This window comes from Lepeophtheirus salmonis, chromosome 1 (assembly GCF_016086655.4).
Source record: "Lepeophtheirus salmonis chromosome 1, UVic_Lsal_1.4, whole genome shotgun sequence".
Taxonomy (NCBI): domain Eukaryota; kingdom Metazoa; phylum Arthropoda; class Copepoda; order Siphonostomatoida; family Caligidae; genus Lepeophtheirus; species Lepeophtheirus salmonis.
Genome location: NC_052131.2, coordinates 44,419,414 through 44,435,248, shown reverse-complemented (window position 1 = coordinate 44,435,248; position 15,835 = coordinate 44,419,414). Strand labels below are relative to the sequence as shown.

Genomic DNA, 15,835 nt, shown 5'->3' with positions numbered 1-15,835 from the left:
AGTCTTTTTTGAGTTCTTGGATGACAAGTGATCAGGAGACGAATGTACTTCAATTTATTATCAGAAATATTAATTCCTTAAATCCTGAAACACGGATTTGATGACTGAGCAGGAGTATGGATAAAACCGACGAAAAAATTAAAAATATGTAGATGTTTAAGTAAAAATTAATTTGAAAGTTTCATTAGTCAACCATCATAATTGATATTATTTTGTTCTAATATGAATGATTAAATCCTCAAATAAATTTCGATATAAAACACTTCGCTATATCTAGCACTGACATATTATATGTTTGAATTTGTCTCCACTTATAGTTATTAGTGTTGGATTTCGGTCTGGAAATCCTAGACTCATGTTAGACCGTTATATTTTTTGTAGGAATAGACCGATTTTACAGATGAATGTTTATAACATGAAATCATATGTTTTTTCAGGTACAATGACGTCATAAGAAGTTTAAACAGGGATAGCTCGGACTAATTTTTATTCCACGTCTCTTATATGTTTACAGTATTTGTTCTTGAACTTATTGTGTATTTTTGAGATTTTTTTGAAAAAATGAATGAAAGTTGATCTAGAAAAAAAAAATGGTCTCTCATATATGAGACTGAAAAAAATTGGTCCATAAATTGAGACCAAAAACAATTGTTCCATAATGTTAGACCGATAAAAATCGTTCTACGGTCTGGACCGAAAAATCGGTCTAGAAAAAATCACTTAAAGGAAAAAAAAGCAAGAACCAAAAAACGCCACTGTGGAACATAACGGAAATTTTAATTTTACTAATTAAAATATTTGAAGAGTTTGATAAATTTGGGGAACTTAATCATTTATTCAGCAAAATATCTCCTCTTGTTGTAAGATGAATATCAGACGATAAAGTAAACAAATACAAATATAATAAGAATCTTCTTTCTTTTATTTAAACATCTAATAAGGTCAAAGATCCTTTTTTTAGTTGTTTCAAAATAGTTACTTCTGCTTTTAGTTGACGATTTTTGAAATCTTTTAATATTTTAGGAAAAAAATATAAGCAGCCTAAAAGTACAAATGAATATGAAAAGATACATATTTCTTTGTGCCTATAATGTTTCTTACATAATCGTAAATCTGTACTCAGTTCCTAATCTTTCCTTTAAGTATAGTAATAGAAACTTTTAGTATTGATACATTTGTTCAAAGTGAACTTAAATATAATTGAAAGAGAAATGAGTAAATAGTAATCGCTAAGAAATCATTTAATTAATAGATATCTTGGTATAGACTTGATTCAACTATACCCAAATCTACATGTTGGAGAAGATGCTTTATAAAGACTGAACATGAACACGTAGCAGGCATTGTGGCCAATTAGTTATGAATAATGAAACCCGATCTAATAATAATTAAATATAAACAATTAATGCAAGATGTAATATTTTATAGTAAGCAACTTAATCTATTATTATGAAATATTGTTAAATATAAATAAAATACGTTTATATAAACGTTAAAAATATTTACTTCTATTAAAGACATTCTTTATTGATTTTGATGAGTGTAATTTTAATATTTTGTGTGTATTTTAATTACTAAATGACGTTGTCATTTGCAAGTATTGCAAATTCTAATAGTTGCAATTTAATTTCTTCATAAATGTGTGGTTCCCTCCCTCTATAAAACATATGATATGACTACGACAGCTGCAAGGAAAGTAACTCTATGTTTTAAAAGGAGCTACAACATTTGAAATATGGATCCTTTCTCTTCCATCATCATTTACGGGAAACCATTCGGAAAGGTGTGGTACTGGAGTATTTATGACAGATGGCTTTGGAATTGGGCCATGTAGTGTATTTGGGAGACGCCAAAAGTAGAAATCATCAAAGAGTTGATCATCTTCTAAAGGATTAAACAAGGACTTGATGTTTAAAATTAATCCTATGGAGATTTAAATCTATATTAATAAGTTAATAATTCAAATTACATGTGAGTCTTTTTGAGGGGGATTTCAAGTAGGTGGGGTCAAACAGATATCACTGTTCACTTCCAAAACAATATGTGTTCAATCAAATTTATTTGAGTTATTATATATATATATATATTTTTGTTTATTTTGAGCATGAAAAAATCACACAAATGTACAGGTTGGAAGAAAAGGAGGTACAACTTTTTAAACAGACTCACTTTATATTGTAAATAATTTAGTTTTAGAAGTATATGGACTTTTTCCTATTTAAATTCCACTTTTTGTAACATGTGGTCAAAAATAATATTCATATAAAAAAATTGATAAAAATTCTTTTTTTTAATGGACTTCTACACAAAAGGGTAAGCTTAAACATAAACTACCTATCTGTCAAAATGTAGTCAAGGGCATTTAAATGAAGAAAAACTTTGAAAATTTTAAAATAAAATATAAAGTATGTTATCGATGTACTAAAATGTATGGGACATTACTTTTTTCCTTTAACTGAAATTTTTAGAATGTTATTTCCTTCCAAATTATTGCTGCCTCAATGGTTTGGTGCTAATATCTATAATGGTATCATACAAGCATGAAACATTCAAAAAGCTTACCAAATTTAATGGAACAAGTCTCAAAATGCTTAAATACTGTTTGACATCACTCTATCCCATGCCATAAAAATGTTTACGGAACTTTTTCATCATTGTTTTTACAAAACCTTTTCTATTTCTTCTTTTTAAAACGTCATTATTACTAGCCAAGGGTGGAAACATAGTGTTGCTCCGGAAAAGGAGTGAGTGGAAAATCACAATGACAATGGTTTATTACTTCTTAATGTTTAGATCCTTTCGCTGTAGCCGAGCATTATAATATATATCAAATACATATATGTATTATTATGAATTTAAAAAAAAAAATGTTTTGTAAACTTCCAATAATTGACAAATATTTCAGTTAAACATTAATTTTTATGGGTCAAATTTATATGCAAACGAATTTCTAAACAAACTTTATTTTATCAACGAATCCAATATTTCATTAAAAATAATTTTTTTTTGCACCTGAAAAAAAAAACCAAAGTGCAATTTTCGCCGATTCCTTACTTTGTCCATAGCATGGTTGATTTTGAATACATTTAGAAAACGTCGTTATTGCTATAGTTGTTTTTGAAACACCAGTCACTTTTTGATTTATAAATCAACCCCCTATCTAGTCTCCTTGAGCTCCAAAAATGGTTTTGTGTTTTCGATGTAGCATAAGGCCCCCCTTTATATACCCCCCATCTTAATCTGACCAGGTTCTAAATCAGGCACCCATGCAAAATTTCAGCCTCCTAGGTCGAACGGTGTGGGGATCCATAAAGGACACACACATACACAGACAAACTCTATTTTATGTATATACAAATTATACTCTAACTACTAGTTTCGAAATTATGGACTGTACCTAGTATATGGATTGATTTTTTATGTTTACCTGTTATGTAACCCATGATGATGGCAACAAAAAGAGTAATTGCTAAGGCCAAGAGTTGTATCAGTGCTTGTGTACTTGGTTGTCGTCCAGATCCTGGTTGAACGCCGGGTATGTTTTCTCTCAACATGTTGAGTAGTAACTCATCGCTTGGGGCACTTGAAGGAAAGATGGTGTAGTATTCTCTAAAAATGAACTACATTATGATAAAATTCCATTCAAAAGGTGCGTCTATAAAATAATATGTGATTACTCTTTTCCATAAGTTAACTCATTGGCAATTCCAGAGAAAATTCCAGAGAGGACTCCACTTAATACCCCCGGTATGCCGTGTAAATTGTTTACTCCACACGTATCATGGAATCCCAATTTGGAATTAAATTTATCTTGAAGAATACGATATCCAATCGTGGAGATAGCTCCAGTCACCGTTCCGATTATGCATGCACCATAGGGTTGAATCCTAAGGTCTGCAATTGCGCCCACAGCAACACCACCGGCCAATGTGGCATTTTGTATATCGGTCATGTCGAAGGTCATGTCCCCTAAAAAGCCGGAAATAATAAAGGTTCCAACCGTGGAGCCTAGCAGGGAAAGGTAGGTATTTAAAACGGCACGGGTTCGTGGATGTCCTTCGTGTGCTAAAACTGCATTAAAACTAGGCCAGTAAACCCAGAGGATCAGAGTCCCTATCATGGCAAATATATCAGAGGTGTATTGTGAGTCTAAATTGTGACTGCTTTTCTGCAATTGACGTTTTCGTGTGGCTCTTGAGACAGCTAATCCGAAATAGGCTCCAAAGGCATGAATGAAAATTGACCCTCCTATAAAAAAGAGTAGAAGACATAATATGAAGAGCTTAATTACTGAGAGAACAGGGCTTAAAATAGAGATCTACCAATGTCAATAGCGCCTAAAAGAGTGTATCCGATGTAAGAGTTAACAACAAAGACAGTCGACTCAAGAATTCCCATCATCAAAAGCTGAAAAGGATTGAGCTTACCAAGAACGGCGCCAAAGGAAATTAGAACGGCACCTGCAGCCAAACCTCCCTCTAACAGACTAAATTCAAGGAAAAGGCAAACATAACATCATTCAGCTAATCTCTTATGCAATCAATAATACCTTGTGACTGTAATTTGAATGCTATAGTCTGCTTCCATATGAAGGAATCCAGAAAGGAAAATACTCCACTCTGTGACTATACAAATAAGAAACATGTTGAGTCCAATCGCTGAGAAGCTGTAGCTCTTTAAAAATGTCATGAGAAATCCAAATCCTCCAAATAACATCATATGTACATCCATTATCACTAAGGAGGACATTAAAAACCATCAAAAGTGACATGGCATTTATGTCAAACAATATGACATTCAATGACTGACAATTTTATAATTAGTACTTAATTCAATGTGCAACTTACTTGGAAGTGTCTCTAAACCTTTGTTCTCACTTGATGAGGAGTATCGTAGAAAAATGAGTGCAAAGACCAAAAGGACTCCTTGAAAGAACAGTCCAGTCCATAGAAACTTTATCTGTGATTGTCGTTGATATTTGAACATCATGCTGTCCCTAATCTAACTGATCAATATGATCATCGATAGAATTATGCTTGTATATTAAAATATGTAAATGTATCGATTGGATTTTTAAGAAAAAAATATCAATTTAAAATTCGTCAACAACATTTGGATAAAAATATGTTCTATGACTCATTGAACTCGGTGATATTATTATTTTAGCCTTATGGAGTTTTTATAAAGGTTAAGTAGAATGAAAATATTTACAGTATATATTGAAGTTCCTATTTACATTACAGGAATAGGCCCTTATTAGCTTTCAACAAAATTGAGTTTTTTTAGTCTATACAATAATGATCCCTTAGATCAGTGATTCACAACCTTTCAAATTTTTGCGACCCTTTTTAAAATAAGTATTCAAGAAAAGACAACAATTCTTAAAATGTCTTAGATATATATTAATTTTTTGTACAACAAACTACCCTATTTTGCAATTATGGATTATTTCTTCGTGAAGTAGCTATACACTCGGTCCCTATGATGTTTGAGGTCATTAAAAAGACTCCTCAACTCTCCATACGAAATTGTTGATGCTTTTGAGTCAAGAATGGATCCTCTTCAAACCTCTTTGACTTCCACCCAGGAGCCTTGAACACCATTGATACAGTATTCTAACAAAAATCTAGCCACTAAGTGAGAAAAAAAATATCTGATACTCCCAAGTTTTGGCTAAATCTAGCCGTAAATCGGCAAATTTATAATATTGGTAGGAGGATCAAACCAAAATAAATCATAAGATAAAAATGTCAATAGTAGTTCAAGATACTTAGAGACATCTAAGTATCTTGAACTAGCTGGAACGTTGTGTTGAGTGACTTAGGGAACTGTTACATTTAGTGGCATAGTAGAAATTTATAGAACTGTCTTAATATGTTTTTCATGTTAAATAGAAATGAAATTCGTAGAAACCTTTTCTTTTATTTTTTATCATCACTTTCTGGAATACAAAATATTCATGTTCTTTAAGGCTGTATTTACTTTACTGTATTTTGTAACCTTTCTTCTCAAATAAGAAACATAAATAAGGATCCAAAATCAGTCGGTAGATATCTAATTCTTCCCAGCTATGGAATAATTATCCAGAAGCTCCGAGAGAAGGAAATTGTTGTGTCTTGACGAGGGAGAGACACAAACTTATTTATAGGTGGAGAGATCCAGGACGACCGAGAGACAAATGAGAAGAAGGAATGGTGTGGAGGAATAAGACTATACTTATTAAATGAACATCTGTATTCTCTATAATACAAAAACCTACTCTAATTAATATACAAAATACATGACTATTTATACTACGTAGTAGACAGTACTTTATTTCATAATAAAAGAAAATACAAGACGATAAGAAGAACAAGGGGGAAGGAATTACGAAATACATTACAGAAATTAACATGATTTGTCATGATAGCTTTAAGATATTTATTAGGTCAGATGGACCATAATATGTACTTATAATACCTAATCGACGCATTACCATACGAACAATAAGGGAGGAAAAACTAATAAATTTTAGTACAGTTTTATTATAAACAACTGTTTTAGTTATGGATCGACGTCACTCATTGTTTATGAACCTGTTGATACTTATTTTTCCTTTTCTTACTTTTCAAATATATAAAATCATGAGTGTACTTCGTAAAGGAGGAGATGTGACTCCGCTAAAAGTTTTTAACAAATTTAATAAAATAGATATATATAATTAATGTTAACAGTTAACTAAGGAGTCAAATGGGACGAGTCCTAAAGATCACGGACCGTTCATTCTAAGGTCAAAAATCTTATAAACAAACAATAATTAAAAATAAACTCATAGAATATATATTTTTTAAAGAAAATAATTTTCCTTCTCCGATCTACATATTAGAATTAGTTATTACATAGTAACAAATGGAAAAATCCTTATTATAAACATATTTCATAAGTCTTGATTATTAAAACTCTTATTATTAATTATTTTGTAATAAGAATGTTAAAAAAATGGCCCGTAGTTTTAATACCAAAATAGTTGAGCCTCATTATTCAAGGATTAAGATGAAAATCTTCGTCATATTACGCTAATGAAAATTTCTTTGAAAAACGAAGAAACAAAACTTTTACAAAATAAGAACCATGTTGATTCAATGATTAAAATAAAACTATATTCTAGAAGTTTCTTAATTACATATTGAGCGATTATTATTATTACTTTCCTTTCTTAATTTAATTATTATATACGAATTGATACTAATTTTTTTTCCTTATTTCCCCAATTCTTGTGAAACTTGAAGTTTTACAAGAAACAAACTACTTCCTCATCTCTAAGGATTTCTCAAGTGGTCGAGATAATTTGGTTGAAGGCAGTTTAAAAAACATGCTTTTGGACAAACAATTAACAACACACATTTAAGTTATCACATGTAGAGAGAGACAGAGGTATCTAATAAATATCATTATCTCTTGTATAGATTTATAATTAATTGTTAATTAAACAACAATACACATTAATTCTTCGTAAATACAATTTATTGCCAATTAAATTATAATATGGATTTAAATAGAGTTACATTGACACATAATATTTATAATTGATCTAAAATGAAATGACACATAATTATATAAATGAAGGAAGCAAGTAAGAATATGACTTTCATAGATAATTCGAGTAATAAGTAGTTTAATATCAAAATAAGATCATCAATTTTTTTTCAATTGGGAGACATTGACTGAGCGGGAGGCATCGTCAGCAGCACTCAAGGCCATAAAACTCACAGCACTTGCAATACTAGATCGAGGATTTGTTCTATACGAATTTAAAAAGTATATTATCATCAAATTTTTAATTACTTTTGATAAAACTCAACTCACTTTTGAAACATGGACTGAGCCCTTTTGTGGACAGCATGAGCATTGGGCCGTGAAGAGGGATCTTTTTGTAGAGTTTCATCAACCAGTGATATAAATGAATCAGAGTATAGTTCAGAAGAGAGCGTAGGATAGTCTGCATGCTCTATTTTTTGACAAAGAGATGATAGTTCCATTTTATCGCCATAGAACGGAGAATGGAGTGCAGCCATTTCATAGAGGAGGCATCCAAGACTCCAAATGTCTGATTTGAAGTTATAGCCCTCTTCATGTATTCTCTCGGGTGACATGTAATAAGGGGTTCCAACGAGGGAGTGAGCTGCCATGGTGTTAGAACTAAAGAAGCGTCCAAGGCCAAGATCCCCTAATTTGGCTTCACCATTTGCAGTAATGAAAACGTTTGCTGGTTTTATGTCTACATAAAAAGAGAGGTAGAAAGCAATTAATTAATCATCGTGCATACAAAAAAAAGGAAGAAGGAAACTGACATATGTATATAATTATTAATTGGTTGAGCCCACTTTAAATGTATGTATGTTGATACATAATAAATGGAAGTCATCACTATAGCAACTTTAATAGACAGGGTCAAATTGTATGTAGTATACGAGTACAACTAACACAGGGATTGAGAAGAAGAAGGAAAAAAACAAACTTAAATACCACACACCTCGATGCATGATCCTCTTTGAGTGCATATAATCCAAGGCAGAGCATATTTGAACAAAATATTTCCAAATGGTCTTTTCAGGAATGAGTTTTCTACTCTTTTTGAAATATTTAATCATCCATGAGAGATCCCCAGCATCTGCCAGTTCGAGTACAATGTTCAGTTCATTATTTTCAATAAAAGAAGCTAAATACCTTACCACGTTCGGATGATCGAGTTGCTAATTATGAAGGAGGCCAAAAGTATGAATTAATTATTTAGGTGTGCTGCTTTATTATATAATGAATGAGTATTACTTGTAGGAGAAGTATCTCCTTAACACAATCAACTCGAGCTTTTGAATCCATCATTTCTAGGATTTGAACTTTTTTAAGGGCCACAGTCCGTTTGTCTACCTTACATTTAGCACGATACACAACAGAGAACTGTCCCTTGCCAATCCTTTTCTCCACATTGAAATTCTCCAATTTCCCATAAATGGAGTCCTCCTGATTTGTAAATTCCAATAAATCATTTGACATTCCTACAAGGGAGAGTAAATACTATAGCTACATCGAAGGTTGAACATAATATGTAGTATGCAATAAGTAAAAATAAAAATAAACGATGGATCAAGAAACGAATTCGGACGAGGACTATAGATTTGTTGTTCATTAAATATTGAGATAAATAGATATAGAGACCAGAAGGAGACGAACACAACAAAATCAATAGTCTTCCAAACGAAAAAATCGAATCAAATATATATATGTATATACAGTTGAAAGGCGCGTATCTTTCCCCGGAGTACTAGGATTCGTTGTTCTAAGTGCCATTCTATGTTTATACAAAACATTGACTTAAGCAACAAGGAATACAACAACAAAATCACTAGTCTTCCAGAGAACCATACTCTTCTTTATATAAGGTGTCCCTCGTTCTCAGGTTGTTTTAAGATATATATACTATTAAGAACATCATAAACCTAGTGAGTGAGGGATGAAGAAAATAAAAAGAAATAAAATAATATTCAAATACATGATAATAAAACATGGTGGTTATTTGCTCAGAGGATATTGTATTTGTATGCTGCATGAGGAATTTTAATACCCCTTAATAGAGGAGTGTAATTTTTTGTATTAAAAAAGGGAAGCTATTACTGACAGAGTCCACACCCAATAACATGTACCTATTTCTGTTACCAGTGACCCTACTATGTACATACAATATGAACTTACTATTTCTAGGTAAATGTATTCTTTCAATTTAACATTAGAGTTAGATAATGTTAAAGTACCCTTCCTTGACTCAAAAAGGGACACTCACACACAAACCACGGATATTCACAAATGCTATCTCTTTTTAAGAATGAGATATGAGAATTCAACAAAATAATAATAAAAACACACATAAAAAAAAGAAGAAAAAAAAGTCGAAAGCCAAACACAACAACGAAAAAGGAAAAAGAGAGCGTTTATGTATTAGATATAAATTAGTAAGCACTTTAGTCGTCCCCACAAGTATGTATTTATTTATTATTATTATTATTATTGTGTTTTGGACACTCCACTCCAGTAGCAGCAACACCACCCACTACCTACCAAATGGTGGTTGGTATACACATGAGGGTTTGAATATTTTATGAGGAGAAACGAGGACGACTTGCTATTATTATTTTTGGAGTGGGTTATTATGATTTGTGTCCTCCCCTCTATTCCCTACGACTGCCTTTTCCTTACCTTTCTCCCCCCTCCCCACTACAACTCTTTATTTTTACGTGAAATCTTACTACAGAGTCAAAGGCTTTGGAAGAAAAAGAATCTGATTCAATGTGACTCACTTAGAACCATGATAATTAATAAGTGAGGGACTCTTAGTATTACTTATAGTGCTCCACATTTTAGGTATTATGTATGTAACTCCCCCTCCCACCCCATATACTACTTTTTTTTAAAGCAGCATAGAATAATAGGTTCAGGATATTAATAATAATAACATGTAGCCCATGCTTTCCTTAACTTTGCAAAGAGGTTTTTTCACCATGTTTAATAAATTTCTTCTCTCTTGCTTTTTTATTTATTTGTTCCTTTCGTAAGCAGTGGGACAGATCTATGTTGTATGTTGGGCTCTTAGTGAGAATTTTAGAAAAATAGAGATATCAAGTCGTTAACTTAATCATTCCACGAAACTTTTCCTTCCCCAAAATGAAACAAGGAAAGTCCAAAAAACTCCTGTCTATATTTAGTCCAGTCTTTCTTTGTCAAATGAAACATTCTAAGTTATTGTGTTTTGTTTTGTTGTGGAATTGTCATGCAAAAAACATACACAAATCGCCAAACGTGCACTATTAGTAGTCTACAGAAATTCAGCTCAATTAGGAATGTTCATAGCTTAGGAAGGTTTATTCGAATTCAACCGATCAGAACATTGATAATAAGTATATTAATATTAATCGACGGCTAACAACAAAATACAATGTAAGCAAAGTAAAAATAGTAGCCGTAAGATAGGTCTAATAATAATAATGATTAATTACTAAGGTTAGGAACAACCCTTCGACAAAGCATCATTAGATAATCTATTTAAGAAGGGGGAGAGGGGATTATTGATCAATAATAGTTATTAGGATATATGTAGATACATACATCAAGTTTCTCTTAGATTTCAATATTTAATATATATAAGCATGTAACTTTGTTGTTACTACTGTTTTAAGAGGAGAGGAAGAAGATCGATTCTTGCAGGTATGAAGACTATAAAAAGGTAGTCAAAATACAACAAGTGGGAATCAAGCTTTCTCGAATACATACATATAGCTCTCAATTAAAAGGGTTTACGTGGATATATATATATATATATGCATATAAATATACGACTAAAGTGTATGTAGTAGAAATTGATAAGATAAGTGAATTATTAATTGAGTGACTGTTATTCATAGCAAAGGCGGCAGAGTACAAGGAGTAAGAGGTATAATAATGATATTTACCTGTCCATCAAGGATTTTTATATAATCCATTTCGTTAAGAATCAATATATGTACCGCAGACTTAGAACAACAACGAAATCCTTTGAATAATTAATCAGAATTCTCTTTCTCTTGCTTTGCTAACAATAATTCTCTCTATTGTGGTAAAAGAATTGTCAAGACAACAACAACAACAACACAATCGTCATTAATTATTAAAAATATTAAATGAGGAATGAAATACTATTATGTATCTACATTTATAAGGAATAAGGGAGGCTTCATGGGAACTTTTCCACTTTTGCTAATGGTGATACACAACCTTCTTTTAGTACATAAGGGATATAGTAGACTGTTACCTCCCTAAGACGAGTTTCCACATCTATCAGGGATGAACACTTAATTATGTGAATTATTTTGGTAAGAATCATTTATAATCTTCAAACCTTAAGAATGCTCCCTTTCAAAATGAAGAGGTTCTCCTACCTAAAATAATTCTTGTTTGGAGTAGAGGAAATGCCACAAGGAGATAGATTTTAACACGTTCGTAATTTTCGTGCTTACAAACTCCTACAAACAAGAAACATTTTAAATTGAAGGGATAATTGCTGAGGTTTGAAGATTTATAATACACAAAGTTCACAGAAAAAAAATCTAATTCCTCACCCTGTGTTTTGTTGTCGGTATGTACCACAATCAATGCTTTAAACTTTGAATAAAGTCGATTGAGTGTATGTACAGAGGGATAACCTGTCATCCGTCACTTTCTGAAAGAAGAAAAAATATTGAATGACCTTTTTTTTCTTGAAAATGATCCAAGGGACATTTTCATTCCCTAAGGTTTTCATTATTTTTTATGGTCGTATGCCATGTAATAATAACAGAAAATAAAGTGATACATTGATATATTGCATGATCCATGGCTTATCAGAGACGTTCATGTAGGTAGTAGGTAAAGAGGATTTATGTACATATAGTGGAGTGATTTACGGAAATATATAGTACATAAGTGTGATGAGTGCACTTAACAAGAAAACATTAAATATATTTAAGTATAATAGGAGAAACCTCTAAGAAGAGTCATTAACTTGCACCATCACCAACTTACAAAGAGGAACAAAAAATCATATCAGTGACACCCTAATTATTGTTCCTTAAAAAAATGTTAGTGTAAGGAAGGTCGTGGATTGTGATTGATGATACTTTGTTTGTTGGTACATAATATACATAGGTGTATACATTATATAAAACTACTAATTAAATTAGTAGTACTTTTAAATATATAATAATAATTGTTTCCCAAAATGATTTTGTCTATTTCCATTTCATACACTAAACGGTGTTACTAACACAAAAGTGTACACTGTATTTTCTTGTCAGCTATCTTTATTTCTATTTCCTTCCTTCCAAAGTTGTTCGTGTCGTTGATTGGTTGATTTAGAATGAGTTCTTATTGAACTATTACCCACAATTTTTGAATAATAATTCCATAATAAGAAGAATTGGCTAACAGCTACCAACTGATTTTGGGCCTTCCCTCCCCTGTTTCTTCTCGAAAGAAGGGCTGCATGATACAATATAAGTAACGACGTGACTAATGAAGATCCTCACACAGATTAAAAAGGCTTGAATATCTATATATAAGTGAATTTCTCCTCTGCCTGCCTTCCTTCCTCTTTTCAGCCACTCAATGACAAACAATTATTATCGTTATTCGGTGTACAACATGACATAGGAGCCACCAGTCATCATTATCAACCAACCAACATTAAAAGATCACCGATAAAAATAATAAAAACCATGGCATAGTGCATCTGTCACGATATTTTTTTCCATATCCCAGCTGGGTTTTTGTTATTCTTCTTCTTATTCCTAGACTCCCCCCTTATGCTTTAAATCCCAACTTGGAATATTACTATTATTCCCTGACACCTGCCCATCAAATCCTGATCACAAAACTCTTGAGCAAAATGAGTGATTTGCCACCTCCTTTCCTTATTTTTGCAGAGGTAGGATTTGGTTGTCGTTATTGTGGAAGAGTGAAGGAGATAAGGGGGGGGGGAGGGAGAGATGGTTAAAACACGTAAAAAAATCCATTCCGTCTACTGCTTTTAAGGCCATGTATATATATTTATATACATATACAATATGAAGACAGCTGCAAAACTATATCTTTTCATAATATATATCATATTTGAACTATGAAAATTATTCTCTACACGACCGTTCCTTTTCTCGTTATATATATATATATATATATAAAAGTTCTTTCTCTAACTTTTCATAGTAGTCGGTACATATTATTTTATTATGAGCAGCAGCTGCTAAGTGCTGTTATCGCAGGGATTTCTCTAGTTTGTAGTGTGTACTATATATTATATCAGCTTGATAACAAAGTTTGCTTTTCATCAAGGGGCTGATATATATATGTTATCATTCACAATGCGGATCCAAAATGGACTTATTGAGAGGGCAATTAACAACATTCTACCATTGATACAAGTCTAAAAATGAATACAGTTCATAATATGATGCAATTAGAGGAGTTCATTGATTAAAGCCTTGAATCCTAAATTGACGACTTAACTTCTAAAATATTCATATCAATAATATATATCATCAAAACATAACAAGAAACTGTATGAAGTTATATAGGAATTAGAGCGTGTTGAAAGGAAATATACATTCATTATATATTAATCTTCTTGAGAAGAGTGATTGCGTAAGAAGAAGGTAGAAGGGAGAGAGAAGAGTTGGTTGTACATGATGTTGTAAGTGTTGGTTAATACTACTACAACATCAATTAGCCGCAAAATTTACTTTATTTTTTTGGCGCGGTGTTTGGAAATATCCATGATAATACATCTATCTATGTGTATTGACATTTGAATAAAACGTTTCTCCTTTTGTAAGTAAGGATCTTATTAATTATAATAAAAAAACAGTTTGAAAAAAAACACACTCAGTAAGAGTTGTTAAACAATTAAAAAGGATTAGAAAAGCAGAATAAAGTAAAAAATATATAGTATATAATTTTGGAGACCGGAAAAGAACATGCACCCAAAAAATAAATCCATACAGCTAACTAGTACTAACTCTTAATATAAAAAAGCCTTTAATAATAAAATCAATAGGTTTCCTTCGCTGTTTCTCCTTCCTTTCCCTCTTCCGTCTCAGCCTCCTTCTTCCTTCTTTTCCTCTCCTTCCCCTGAGCAGCAATATGAGGCAATGAATGAGACTACAAGTATTATGAATGTACAACGCCCCCCAAAGCAAATCTTGGATCATTATTAATGAGTGAGGGATCTTAAGTTATATTAATTACTCACACATATCACGGATTCCCGACTACAGGGTAGATGAAAGCAGGCGGAGGAAGCTTCTTCTTCTTCCAATCAACGATGTTATTAATCATTTCACATTGGAGAACGTTGTTTTCTGTTTCTGTATCCATTATTATTATTATTAGTTACATAAGAAGTAAGAAGAAGATTGGGAATGATGTCAACCACAGCACACAAGTTACTTAGCAGTGAACAACTAATACGAGGGAATTTGTTCTTCATAATAGCAGATACATATCAGAAATAATAATAATAACAATATTATTATTATTATATCTAAAGGTATTGCGACGAGGAGGAACCACGACGACAATGAAATACCCTCGTCAGTAGTAGTAGTGCACTCATATGTCCGTTCGAACACTACTAGACAACACTAGTAGTTGTAACTACTATTTGAAAAGAAAAAACGGAAGCGCACGCCCGGAAAAAACAGTTCATTTCTGCTTCTTTCCTTTTTTTTTATTTTTATGTGAGTGCCTTCTCTTCTTCTCCTTTATTTCCCTTCCTCTTTCTCCTTTTGACTTCCCTTCGATTCGATCCTCTAGCCGTAGATCCCATTCATTGATCATTTATACTTATAAGTGAAACTACTGCTAATCTAAGTATGGCCATACTTATTTAGAATTAGAGTATAACATTATTTTGAATGTCCTTTTATTCACATTTCTGCATAGTAATAATAAGAAGGGAAAATAATATTTGCTTTCTTCTTTCCATCCATTCAAAAAAATAATTATAAAAATGACACACCTTTTTAATTCAATCATCATAAGATATATATTTGTATGTAACTAGCTTCATGTGATGTGATGCACTGAATGGGGGGGGGGTAGCACATTTTAGTATTAGGATTACCTTCTGCAAAGGGCTCTAAAGATTGGAAATCAATTCAATACGTGTGAGATTTTAAACCATACTGTTGTGACGTCATTAGTACAATGACGTAGTTGAACCAGGCTCTCCACTTTTATAAATAACTTCAAACCAAAATATGTATTAACTTCAGATATGAAAAGCTAATTAGACGAC

At 31.9% G+C, this 15,835-nt stretch overlaps 2 protein-coding genes across 5 annotated transcripts; both read right to left on the bottom strand.

The window, feature by feature from the left end:
• Positions 1-1,402: 1,402 nt before the first annotated feature.
• On the bottom strand, positions 1,403-6,817 carry LOC121130912 (ammonium transporter Rh type B). The gene is made up of 7 exons (XM_040726544.2): positions 6,001-6,817; positions 4,848-5,941; positions 4,550-4,736; positions 4,323-4,486; positions 3,678-4,248; positions 3,428-3,609; positions 1,403-1,923 (listed from the first exon to the last, which is right to left on the bottom strand). The coding sequence occupies exons 2-7, from the start codon at positions 4,987-4,989 to the stop codon at positions 1,703-1,705; spliced, it is 1,467 nt and encodes a 488-aa protein (XP_040582478.1). The 5' UTR covers positions 4,990-5,941; positions 6,001-6,817; the 3' UTR covers positions 1,403-1,702.
• A 668-nt stretch (positions 6,818-7,485) lies between these two features.
• On the bottom strand, positions 7,486-15,179 carry LOC121130883 (serine/threonine-protein kinase Nek7). Of its 4 annotated transcripts, XM_040726531.2 has the most exons (6): positions 14,789-15,179; positions 12,126-12,226; positions 8,809-9,035; positions 8,513-8,732; positions 7,846-8,257; positions 7,486-7,780 (listed from the first exon to the last, which is right to left on the bottom strand). In XM_040726531.2, exons 2-6 carry the CDS (start codon positions 12,214-12,216, stop codon positions 7,675-7,677), a joined length of 1,056 nt encoding a protein of 351 aa, XP_040582465.1. In that variant the 5' UTR covers positions 12,217-12,226; positions 14,789-15,179; the 3' UTR covers positions 7,486-7,674. The 4 variants fall into 4 exon arrangements, with proteins under 4 accessions (XP_040582465.1, XP_040582474.1, XP_071749911.1 ...); XM_040726540.2 differs by lacking the exon at positions 12,126-12,226 and having other exon boundaries at positions 14,789-15,178; XM_071893810.1 differs by lacking the exon at positions 14,789-15,179 and having other exon boundaries at positions 12,126-14,782.
• Positions 15,180-15,835: the final 656 nt, after the last annotated feature.

Coding starts and splice junctions, on each gene's coding strand:
- LOC121130912 (XM_040726544.2), bottom strand. CDS start 4,989: ATGATGTTCAAATATCAACGACAATCACAGATAAAGTTTCTATGGACT. Junction 4,737..4,847: donor AGGTTTAGAGACACTTCCAA/GTAAGTTGCACA, acceptor TGTCCTCCTTAG/TGATAATGGATGTACATATG. Junction 1,924..3,427: donor CATCATGGGTTACATAACAG/GTAAACATAAAA, acceptor AAATCTCCATAG/GATTAATTTTAAACATCAAG.
- LOC121130883 (XM_040726531.2), bottom strand. CDS start 12,216: ATGACAGGTTATCCCTCTGTACATACACTCAATCGACTTTATTCAAAG. Junction 8,733..8,808: donor AGGAGATACTTCTCCTACAA/GTAATACTCATT, acceptor CTTCATAATTAG/CAACTCGATCATCCGAACGT. Junction 8,258..8,512: donor AAAGAGGATCATGCATCGAG/GTGTGTGGTATT, acceptor CTTTTTATGTAG/ACATAAAACCAGCAAACGTT.